Below are 12,922 nucleotides of genomic sequence, written 5' to 3' on the forward strand. Positions count from 1 at the left end.
AAAACTATTATTATGCCAAGTTACAGATTTGGAAAATTAATATTTACCTATTTCATAGTGGTGTTCTGATGCTTAATTAGTCTGTGAATTGTTTCAAGACACACAGATGAAAAACTCCATGGGAATGCAACTGTTTCTGATTGACTAAGAAAAGACAGAGGGAAATCCTGCATCACTCCTGTATCTGCAAGTAGGATATTACATCAGAGATGAACTCCGCAAGTTCAAGGGAGTGCAAGCAGAGAGCAAACAAGGCATTTAAAAAATGTTATGCTTGGTATGGAAATCACTTTGCAACATACTCAGGATGTGTTTATAACATTTTAGTTCAAAGCCTTCCAAACTGATAACCCCTTCTGGATTGTCTGAGGATCTGGCAAGCCACAAAGGTCTTAGAGTTCACCTAAAATTGGCATCTACACTTTGACCCTTGTCCTGTTTACAGTATCTGCAAAAAGACCTTTCCAAGGGCATGGAAGCCTACCAGCGCTCCAAACTGCATGTCACTCGCCATCGACCCCTCAGCTGGCCTGCAGCCGACTGCCATCGCCGCTCAGCTCAGCTCGATGGACTCGAGCACAGCTAGGTGGCAATCTCGCACGCACGCGGCCCCAAAAGCCATCCCGGGCGCCAGGGACCCAGGAGGAAACTCCAAGGGCCCCTCTGCTGCAGAAGACCATTCCGAAGCCCCAGCAGCCACAAGGTGTACAGCTGCAAGGTGACTGACTGAGCAAATAATCTGAAAGGAATCAGTTTACATTTATGCTTCCAAGGGGAAAGTATACAGAGCTACTGCAGTCAAAACTGCATTGCATTTTACTGGCTAATATGTACGTTTTGCTGAAAACCTAAAAGCAGAAACATCCACGTGAAATTATTTCAGATAATTTATAATTCCTTATCTATACTTGCTCTTTTCTCTCCTACAATAACCTGCTTCTGGAGTTCAAAGCTTCCAGTCTGCTTAGAATTCTTGAGCATTTAACCCCAAAGTTGTGAAACTACACTGCTGTGCTGAGATAAAGACTATTTTCTCCCTATGACTTAAATCTTCCAAGAACTATACTGTATATGAATGCTAATATGTATCAGCATGTGCACATTATCCATTATATGGAGTTAGGCTATAGGATATATATTTTGCCTTTTTTACAGCTCAGACAAAAACCTGCAACTCCACTGAGAAACCAGACAACAGAATATCTGCATCTCCTCTTAAAAAAAAAAAAAAAAAAAAGGCCATGGAGCATAGCAGACTGTATTCCAACAAAGAAATATTCAATTATTCATTATTAGAAAAAACAGAATGAATACATACATTTTTTATATTGGCTTTCAGCCCTATTTGCCCTTGACACAGACAGACACCTAAAAATTGCCTGCAGGTAAAAGGCACACAAAGTCTACAGCAGGCAGCTTTATCAGTGTCCATTTAAATGATCTGCAATATAGTTCATGCAAATATCATGTTTACTTTGTAACAAAATAAAAATTATGCAGAGAAATGTAGCTTCCAATAAAATTATGAGATGAAAACTAGTTTTTAAAACTAATTTTGTGAAAAAAATGTATAAAGAAATGATTTTTGTAAGAAACCTCCAAGTTTATTTTGATTTTCTCTCTGTCAGTGTACATACTTTAGTCTGATATAAGTGGAGAATCACTTTAAAAGACCAGCTCCATAGTAAAATTGTCTTACGTTAACAGTTTCTGTTTCAGTTTACAATCACATAGTTTCTGACATTTACTTGTGGTTTGGATTTCGTCTTGTTTTTAATTGATAATATGAACCATGTTTCAAAGATGTGCAAGGAAGCCTGAGCTCAATAGATTCAGAAAAGATTCCTGTAAATCATCCACAATCCAGGTTTTAGTCTAAACTTGAATTAAAAATAAGAAGTAACAAGAGAAAGAAGAAGATCAGCCTCAACATAACATTTTAAATATCATTTTTCTTTACTGTAGTTACTTCCTAATTCTGATGGTGTCCGACTTCTCTGTGGCAGCTGTCTTTTCCAGGTCAGAAATAGAACCCCAAAACAAACACGCCTGAATAAATGGTTTTCTGGCTCTTAGAGAAAATCTCACAAAGCAAATTTTTATTTTCCCTGTTACATAGTTGCACACTTATTTAATATCAACAAACTGTAATAGAGGATAACCATTATGATACAAGTCTCACATATACTCCCGAGAAAGAACTCCAAGACCACAACGTTTTTAATTGTTAATAACATCTTACATCAGTCGCTAATATGTGCCAAGCCCCTAAATGACTTTTTGCTCCAAAAATCTTCTCAGTTTTTAAACACACTGTTCAGAACAGGTTTTGTGCAGCCCCCTCTGCTCTTGGCTTTCCCTCTCCCAGAGGAGAAGAGGTTCCCAGCCCACCTCCCTCCAGGGGCTCCCACAGTAATGCCACAAACACGCCAGGACCAGCCCTTCTTCGCCGGCTCCTTGCAGCCCCGGACATCCCTGCAGAGCTAAGCTGGACATGGGAGGGGAGAATACCGGCTGCACAGCTCCCTCCCTCTTCTTACATGCCTTTCTCCTATAGTGCACATATGCATTTGACTTTAAAATCATCATCGGTGGCCAGAAATGACTAGAAATAAGATCTGTTAATACAAATTTTACATTGTGCCCTTTCATTTAATAGCTGAAAACGCTAGTGCTTTTCTTTACTCCCAACCAAGTTTTACTCTTTTGCTGTTATTTCCTCAGAGGACTATTTAATTAGTTCAAATGCCAATGCCACATAGATCTTGTGCTTAAATTAAACAATAGCTTAAATAATGCTTTAGGGAGCTACTTTTTCAAGGTTGTTATTTTTAGGTATCTAGGGGAGTGCAATGTGTTGTGCTGCCATACTGCACAACAGAAAGAGGAAGAGCAACAATGTTTTTCTCAACAGATTTTAACTCAAGATCCATCTAATCATTAGCATCAACATTTTGCACTAATGAAATATGATGGGTCCATACTACAAAAACAAGCAAAAGAAAGCATGATACATTGCCCTATTTTTTTTTAAGCTGTTCTCACCCTAGTTTTTCAGCAGAAAGCGCTCACTGATGAAGCTAGAGGAAAAAACAGTCCAAACTGTCAGGAGCACATTTCCCTCTGACTGCAGGGCGCATAGGAAAGTCCCTCCCCCAGCTGTAGGCCCCTTGTGCAGAAGTAACTACAAAGTAGATCAAATGCTTATCTATCTGCTCTGAAAACTCAGTTAAAAAGCTACCAAAACCCAGACTAGCTATACTTAGCCTCAGCAGTGTAGAAGGACCAGCAAGGATGCAAGAGAACCCCTAACAAGGCATCAGTGTGCAGGCAGAAGCTCAGATACAGATGGCAATATGCTCACCCCGGGTTGGGAAGACCTGCAACTTGGAGTTTGCCGATTTGATACAAAAGAAAGTTAAATGAATCATCCAAGAAAGAACATTCCCCACTATACCAAAGCTGATGAAGAGGAAAAAGAATATAGGTTTACAACTTGTTATGACATTTTTTAAACAAGCATTTTATTTCAAGAAAATAAAACAGAAATTATATCTGGTTTCAGAGGTAAAGAGAAACTAAACAAGGTGAAAAATACATATAGCAGTACCTCCAGCTGCCAAAACAGCTAAAATATGTTCTATTCTAACTTTTCACTAACACCCAAACACAAAATTCCCTACAACAAACAAGAGTCTGAGAACAGCGCAGTCAAACTGCCGTGTGTCATCAGCTTCTGATGAGTTGCCGGAGAACCCTGGGGTAAACCTAGGCCATGACCTGAAGTTAAAAGATTCTTTACCTTCAAGTCTCAGAAGTTCTAAGCCAACATCATACTATTCATCATCTGCCAGGTACATAAAATTTGTCTGAAAGTCTGTAAGACTCACCGATAACTGACGTTTGCTCCAAAGGATTCAACTGTAATAATTATAGTAAACCTATTTTAAAGTAATAACGTGATCTAATTCATTATGTTGAATACTTATAAATCGTGTCCGCTGCAGAAGACCTTGGCCTTACCCTGGCTGCCCAGGGGTACCACCGGCACCTTGAGGGCTGCGCTGTGCTTACGCCAGCGCAGCTCCTACTGCACACGCAGACTGGGACAGATCACAAAACTGCTCTCCAAAAGCAGTGTTTTCACAAGCATGCTCTTCCTGCAGTACAACCTAATGCACAAAGAATTTCAAATACAATTTTAAGCCAGTAATGAGGTGAGTGGATGAGCAGATTCCATAGATAAATTATACCTAAACAAATACTGGAATGCTAGAAAATGTCCTTTTTCTAAAGCAAACACATAATCTGGTGATGTAGCAAACAGGATGTGGTAAAAAGAAAACTACTTAAGGTGGTTACACATTCCGCTTAGACACATGCTGTACTTCCCCATGAAGCTGGTGTCACAGAGGAAGCAACTGATGCTGGGAACAGCAGGCTGGCTGTAGTATAAATGCTGGCATGGCAACTTTTTGGCTGGCTGCATCATCTCCATGTCCTCTGTAACTCAACAAATCAGTCTTACAGAGTTGAGGAACATCTCGGAGAATCAATCCTGCAAATATTCATGCTATTCTCAAGTGAAGAGAGCAACTTATTTGCCTTCATGAAGAAAATGATGTAATTAAGAGGACAGAGGTTTGTTTATGCAAATATTATGAAGTCTCAAGACCTTTATCACCCCCAAGGGGGTACTGCCATACTGCAGCCTGACGGAGCTTCCTGCACTGTTTTCAGCCCAAACGAAAGAATGAAGGTTTCAGTTCACAAGCCCATGAGATCCTCTGCAGTCATGTACCTGGGGTGGGATGGGGGTGGAAAGGCTGGCCAGAGCTGGAAAGCACTGATCCTGAAGGGATTTAAGAGTTCACTGTGGATAAACACAGCTGAAAGGACTAGCACCACAACTAGACACATTAAGAATAAAACATTCAATAGGAATAAAAAAAAAAGTTACTTAATTACATGATTCATTACATGATATCAGAAAGACTGGTACCAAAGAACTAACACATTTTTCACATTTGAAAGAAGGATACTGAAAAACAGGAGAAACAATGAAATGGAGCTGTAAGAAAGATCTGTGGTCTGGAAGAAAACTTAACAGTCCTTATCTACATCACTTACCAAAGAGAATAAAAGACGTAGCCTGATCAAGTTTTATAATTACTACACAGGGAGAAAGTATTGTATACTGGAAGGCTCTTTAACTGATAAAATAAAGGCATAGGAAGAGCCAGTAGCGAGAAGATGATCTCAGCTGTTATACTTCTTAAGAAGATACACACTTGACTAAGAATTGATTTAAACTCCTTAGAATAACAACTGTCATCTTGCTGTATATGTTGGCCACAGACCTGCAGGTTACAGTCCAACACTAGCTGAAGCCTCTACATATCCTTGGGATACAAAAATATAGTAAGAATGAAAAGGTGATTTTTTTCTTTCTATTTACTGCAGCATATTTATTTTCACAGCATTTTGCATAATGCCTGCCCAAAATTGAAGGTACTTTACCACAAGCAATTATGCTAATGTCTGGAAACAGAACTAACTTAATGACAAAGAACAGGCTAGAAAATGCAATAAAATTTAAATGAACAACCGCAGTAAGGAAATACAGTATTTTCAATGTAATGGAAAGTATTCTGTTAAGAATAGTCACATTTCTCTTTTATCTTTTTTTCCTTCACTCTAAAGCTTTCTTCAGGAGAAAACAGCCTCAGAAGTAGCCAAATAAAATGATTACAGACAACCTTCTCATATCCCTGGAATTAGAGATTTTGTAGCTATGACTGTGCTAAGCACAGAGGAAAAACAAGGCGAAGTATATGTTCTCTGCACCTCTTGACGATGCATCTCAAGATCTGGGGAAAGACCAATCTTCTAATAAAATTAATACTAGGTTCTAATACTGGTAGTTAATGAGGCTGGGGCAGGAGATGTGGAAACAGATTAAATCCTTCACTTCTTCCATGGCTACAATTACCTAACTGTAACTGCTATAACCTACCAAAATAACTGCAATATTTTTCACTTTCTTTGAAACCACCTCCTAATGAAAAGTATTCAATTATATAAATAGAAATATCCATTACATACAAACAGTGTGTTTTTTTTTAAAGTTTCATTTACTTGTTTGATTCTCTGTGGTAGCAATAAATGTCAGCCTTTATTAGGTTGCTTAAAAGTTTGCTTATTTATTTTGCTACTCCTGTGCACTAGCAATACATTAATATTCAGCATAAAGAGCTAAACTGAGGCAAATATCGAAAGATGTCAGCACAAAAGAAATATCTATGTAATATACAGCATAAAACTTCTGGTCAGAATATAAGAAATCACAGTTTTTATGCACAAATTACAGTAATTGAAGAGGAGCCTGTGTCTATAATCTAAAGTACGTATATATAAGTCTCACAAATTTTCCAACAGCATTTCCACAGCCTCCTTTGTAAAAAGCTATGAATCCTATTAATGACAACCTACGATACCGTTAATTAATTTGAGTTTGGCAACACTCAAATCTCTCACCACACGTATCCTCAGGCCTCCTCAGCGGCACGTTTCAGGGCTGCCAGGAGCTCTGAGCGCAGCTGCAGCCAGCAGCGGGGACCGGCCCTGCCGCCAAGCCGGCCGGCCGGGGAGGCCTCGACCCCACCAGGGTCGCCCAGAACCAGGGCACGGCGGGTACTTCGCTCCCAAGGGTTTGCTCCACTCTAACCCTCCCCATTTCAGAGAGGAATAGACCCTCTGATACCTTGAAGTCTTTCCAGTCTCTGTTTTACGACCCCGTGCCCGTGTCTCAGGAAAGGAGCAGTTGTACTATCCGAACAGATCTACAGCAGCCCTCGCTCAAACGTCCACTGGTCAGAGATACCACAAGCCCTCATGACATCTGTTCCACTGCTATGCTACCATTAAAATATTTTTTCATATTTTTTGTCTGTTTTCCAGCAGCTTAACTTGTGATTAACCTCACAACTTCTGCAACTGCTTTTTATTTTTTTGAAGACTGTTCGACCTCACTTTTCTCTCTCGTAACCTACGAAACACTCTATTTCAATACTTCCTCATAGGTCATATTTAGCAGACTGCTAAATAAGGTCTGCTTGTTCTTGCTGCTCTCCCCTGGACTCTTTCCAGCAGGTCCATGTATATTTTGCAGTCCAGTGCCAGAACTGGACATAGCATTCTGCCAAAGGAGGATTATTTCACACGCCTCACAGGGTACAATCCTGATTTTATATTAAAGTTATGTGAATAGTTGACATATCACAGCTTATAATTCGCTCTAGCATTCAAGTCTGTTAAAAATGCCTATCTGACAGTGGTTCTCCATCCTGTATTTGTGTACCTAATTATTCCTCTGTAACTAATTACTCCCGCATATGTGTAGAAGATAGTGCTTGTTCTTACAGAGAAATCTTTTTTTTTTCACATCCCCTTCTCCAGTTTGTCGTAATCTTTTGTAATGCTGTTTGTGTCCTCAGCACACAACTGAATACATGCATTCTCCATTCCAACACTAACACCGTTAATTAAAATACTGCATACTGACCGATCTCTGACCCACTCTTCACAGAATCACGGAAGCCCACTGGATACATCCTTCCACGTCTGACAGTGAAGCACCGAGCACTGTTCCTCACATCCTCACAATTTGGCCCACTCCCCCTAGGCCACATTTACCTATGCTGCTAGCAAGAAAATGATGTGAGATGGTAAAGACAACACGTGGTATCTTTTATACTACTGCTCCCTTATCAACAGGGCTTATTACCCTGTGAAAGAAGAAATTAAACTGGTCTGACATATCCTATTGTTGACAAATCCATGCTGAATAATAAATTTTTTCCTAGATGTTTGCAAAAAACGTATTTTTTTCTAGCAGTTTTCCAGAACTTGAAGTTAAGTTGACAGATTGCTTGGCTTCTCTTTTTTCCTTTTCACAACATTTCATTTTATTCAACATCTTTATTTTACTAAGTCCTGTCTATATTACTGTATTCTTAAGACTACCTACAGTATTTAGCTTCAGCATCCTTTACTGAGAAGTAGCAGGCAAGCCAATCTTGAAAATATATGAATGAGTAACATTTTGTTCAAATATGACTTACCAATTTTCTGATGAAAAATCTTGTCAAAGGTTAATTCACCCCTTTCCTCAAGATATTTCTGCATAACACTGCGGATACTGAAAGAAAGAAAAAAAAAGTTACTTGAAACCTTGTTTTTTTTTTTTTTTTTTTTTTTTTTTTTTTTTTTTTTTTTTAAGGAACTCTAATATACTTGGGAGAAAAGGATCACTGTGATGAAACATCATTGTAACAGATTCCTGCACAAGCAGATGCCACTACCCATTTACTTCCATCAACTCAGACCACAACAGGCAAAGCCTATGGTCTTTGCTAAAGCCCAGGAGAGTTCAGAGAACTGCAGTCATTAACTTAACAGGCTTTTAGTCAAGCCACAATCACAGTTTTATATTGTAAAAGATATCAAAAACCAAAACAACTCCTTAGATGACAGGCCAGGAAAGAAACTAAACTAATTTCACACCATTAACTCAAAGATTTCAACACTGCAAATCATTTTATGAAATTTTAATCCTGATCTATGAATTCCAAGCACCACTTTACTAGAATGAAATTAGCCATGAATAGTCTTAATACAACTACTTTTTAAAAGGTTTTTCAAATACACTTGGGGTTTGAGTTACACTCAAAAAAAGAAAAAATCTCTTTTCTCATTGCAAATACTAACACTGGTACCTTTTCAGTCTGGAAGAGACTACTTTTATACTGCAAGATTGATAGGGGAAAAAAAAAACAACAGTATTTCCATATGGTTCCTTCTGCTGCATGCCACTACAGAAGTAAGACTATCTCAAGATAAAGTTACCAGGCTTTTGCTGGGTTTTTATCCCAGGTAGATATTTGAACATTGCCATGGGGCAGTCTTTCCTTATGTGCTCTAATGAGATTTCAGAGTCAATTCTCGGTTCTCGACACCTTTGCAAGCTACACGCAGGCATTAGCACAGGGTAATCTGAAATGAATGTCAGCACTGAGATGCCATCAAGCGCCAAGGCACTAAATATGCTGGGTATTTTTCCCTGAAAACAGAAATACGAGACTGCAGGGGAAGTGTGAAGGACACATCAGGCAGCACACATCAACTGGCCCTCACTTTAAAATGAGCTGAGTTCGAGAGGCCAGAGCCCTGTCCAAGGGGACAGTCTCTCTTCATTTCTGCATTCTTACATTGCTTTATTTGATTTTTGAACAATTTTTCTTAAGAAAAGCTATGAAACAAAATATTTACATAGTCTAAGACAAAAAAAAGAAAAAAGTAGAAGCATATCAAAGCTATGCTAGCTTGTTTACACAATTACTATGTATTACTTAGAAAATTAGACAAAATAAGCTACATTTAGGCCAGGCTGCAGTACATTTAACATCTCCTTTGTCTAATTTATAACACCAGAATCACACATTTAATTGCATTAGCAAAAATTAAACTTATTTACAAAGTAACTTCAGTAGTCATTTTAATATAATGTTCACAAAGAATTAATATCGGCAACAATGTAAGTATATACATTTGAAAATCAACATAGTAGCACAGCAGTATTGTGCTTTGCTAAAACAACTATATTGAGTCACAGCATTAAGTCAAAATTCCCCTATACTTCTCTCTTTCCAAATAATAATAAAAAAAGATATTTTCACACTTACTGTTTATATAAAGACAACCTCAAATATTTTGTATGAAGTACATCCTAAATGAGGTTGTCAAAAAACACTCACTGATTCTGATTGCTGCAGACAGAAAACTGAGCATCTAATCCTTGCAAGATGCAGACTCTAAATCACATAGTGTCAGGAAAAAACTCAGATACTGACTTCTGCAATGCAGCAGACCAAGCCAGTTCTGGTGGAGAAATGTTAATGGACATACTCTGGAGAAATACTAGATATTTGTGGTTATTCCTCTTCAGTGCCTCCTCTGAGGCCCCTGTCTTCAGCACTCCGTGAGCTCCTCTCGGCTCAACGATCACAACGCCACGTTGCTGGGAAAGGCTTCAAATATAACACACGACTCTGCAAAGGGCGAGACCATCTTCTCCCATCACTTATGAGGCCCCACCGCCATCAGGTCTGAAAAAATCTCACAAATATTGATGGACATATCTTCCCATCATCACTGTGGAAGGAAAGTATTTGTACTCCCCCTCAAACAAGGATCTGAGGCACAAAGACTGAATGACATGAGCCAGGACGAAAAAAAAAGTGTATAATAAAAGCCAAGAAATTAACTCAAAGGTCTGAAACCCCAATCTAGGAAATTCTTCTGTTAATGGTTTTTATGTACATCTCAAAGCCCTGCATAAAATACAAATCTATGAACTTCGATCCAACGTAAGAACTACAGAAGCTAACAAGCACATCAAGTTCAACCAAAACTGGGAGCGTTAAACATCGTTAATCAGGTTTAAGACTAACTTATTTGTTGAAGAATTTACTAGCCTTTTTGTTTGTTCATCAAAAGCGAGGCCTACCCACCGAGTACTCTAACAGCACAAGCAAAGAGTGGTTTTGAATGATGAGGAAACAGTAAATTCAAACCCTGTTCACATCCTAAGAACTCAGAAAAAGCAAGGCAACACAAGGAAAATTTTATTTGGCAGAATTACGAAGTTTTGCCTGCTCTACAGGTAGGTTTTTCTAAACATTCATCCTAGTTTAGTGCCTTTTTCAAAATAGTGATCATAAAACTTAATTCTTCTCATAAACCCATCAAATGACAGCATAATAGTGGCAAAATCCTCCACTTGTACCAACAACTTCATATATGAGCGAGCACAGGCAGCAGAAGCGATCGCGCTCCTCCCTGACTCACACCGCTGTAAAGCGGAGCTATGCGATCTGCCAGGAACGGACGCCCACGAGACGCCACGCGGCACTGCAAGCGTGCCTTTGGTCCACAGAAACCTAAGTGCCTTCCTCCGGGTCTGCCTGTCCACCAACCGCTCCACGCTCCCGTTAACCGCTCTGCACTCATCGGACATCCCCTCTGCCCTCCTCCCCGCTCCTCCAGCCAGCACAGGCTCTTCCCTTCTTCTCCACCTGCGTCCTTCCCTTCCTGCTGCCGGTCCCCACACTCCTCCTTCCTCCTCCATGCCACGTTCCCCACTGCTCTCCAGGCAAGCTCGTATTGCCTTGACAGAGCACCTCCGTGCCTCCAGCACTGTGGGATACCCAGCTCACAGGAGGACCGAGCACAGTGTTCATCCCAACAGAGCCCAAACCTCTCCTCCACCTTCCCAGCATGGAACAGGGGCTCGCCAGAGCTGTCCGTTGCAACACAGTCGCTCGGGACACTCACAGCAACGCCCCATTCCCAGCTGCTCTTCACAACATTATTAATGTAATAAGTCCTTTTAATAATAATGATGTCAAGGAAGCTTCCCTTTGCTGTAGCAAGTATACTCTAAGAAATTACATAAATGTATCTTAGTCTAGACAGAGAAGAAAATGAAAAGACTTAAATTGCTGAAGCAACCAAGACGACCTGTGCAACTATAAAGCTCTTCTGAATGCTTCCTTCTCTCCTTTGCTATTAACTACTTCTGGTCTAACAGGTAACACGTCAAAGAAACTAAATGTCTTCTCAACTAAAGAATCTGAACAAGTTTGTAAGCGTGAAACAATCACAGGCTACAGAAGTCCAAGCTGTATTTCAAGCTCTGAACAACAGATACTCATCTCCTCAAAATCATTTCTGTTTAGCCATATGAATAAATTAAGTAGAAAAGGTTATGACCATCAAAATAATGGTCTTTTTAATTCTCATGGAGAAGTTAAAGGTAAAAATCCTACCAAGCTCAAAAGAAATGATGAAGAATCTACATATTCCATGTACGGATGGAAAATTTTAAAACAGAGTCCAGTACATTCCACAAACAGGAAAGAAGGTTTTTTCTCTGCTTTTGTATATTGAATCATTATTTGCCACACATATAAATAATCCAGGATTAAAAGCTTCATTTCACAGAAAAGCAGTCATTTCTGTAATACAAGGCAAAAAAACCCTTACAAGCTTTATAGTTACTTTCCATATCCAAATACGCTTCCAGAGCAAACAAGACGCTCATGCTAGAAGTGGACTTTTTGCATAAGTTCATCTCAGTTCACAGCATGCTCTACCTTAATAGCAACACTCAAAATAAACAGAAACAAAAGCCGGCTAAAAATGAAATCCAGAGAGACTTCAGAAACAAAAGCATATCCGACTATACTGCATCAAAACCTTTTGTCCATATATTTTATATTTCAGAGAGGAAGAAAACAGCAAGAAATAAAAATATTAGAAATCCTCAGATTGTTGTCCAAATTGCTGAAATAAAAGGATGCACGTATTTTTGGGAAATCACAAGTCAGGCTTAAAATTTTGTGAGAAATGCAAAAACACAACTTGAACTCTGGATATATCCTTGTAATTTCCATGACTGAAAACTACCATTTTCTTCATCATTTTATCTGGGTCGCAATTTACCTTGGAGCACCAGTAACCAATCCTCTGCTCCAGCAATCCAGCAGGCAGGAGGGCAAAGGACCTGCCCAGCCTTGCAGCAGCAAGCGCACCACCACCTCTGCCAGGGTAAATCACAGGAATGGGCTCAAAGAGGACTTTTTGCATCAAAATATAAACTTAGTGCATGCATCAGTCTATCCAGGTCAGCTTCTTTGCCTTCCCAGCCAGCAAGCTTGTAACAAGATGAAACTGCAGAATCTGTTACAAGAAGCTTTAAATTGTATCTTAGAGCTCTAGTTACAATGATCAGCACTCCAGGCTTTCAAACTTGATCAAAGATGACTATTGAAAAGCAACCTTCAAGGTTAAAATATTTTCT

The 12,922-nt window shown here is 39.4% G+C and overlaps 1 protein-coding gene across 1 annotated transcript in view; it reads right to left on the minus strand.

The window, feature by feature from the left end:
- Positions 1–12,922, minus strand: part of GRK3 (G protein-coupled receptor kinase 3) — a 74,381-nt gene that overhangs the window by 48,022 nt on the left and 13,437 nt on the right. The window contains exon 2 of the mRNA XM_062589750.1: positions 8,124–8,200. Within this exon, the coding sequence (XP_062445734.1) occupies positions 8,124–8,200 (77 nt within the window). The remainder of the gene's footprint in view (positions 1–8,123; positions 8,201–12,922) is intronic.

The sequence above is a fragment of the Rhea pennata genome, chromosome 17 (assembly GCF_028389875.1).
Source record: "Rhea pennata isolate bPtePen1 chromosome 17, bPtePen1.pri, whole genome shotgun sequence".
NCBI classification, from domain to species: domain Eukaryota; kingdom Metazoa; phylum Chordata; class Aves; order Rheiformes; family Rheidae; genus Rhea; species Rhea pennata.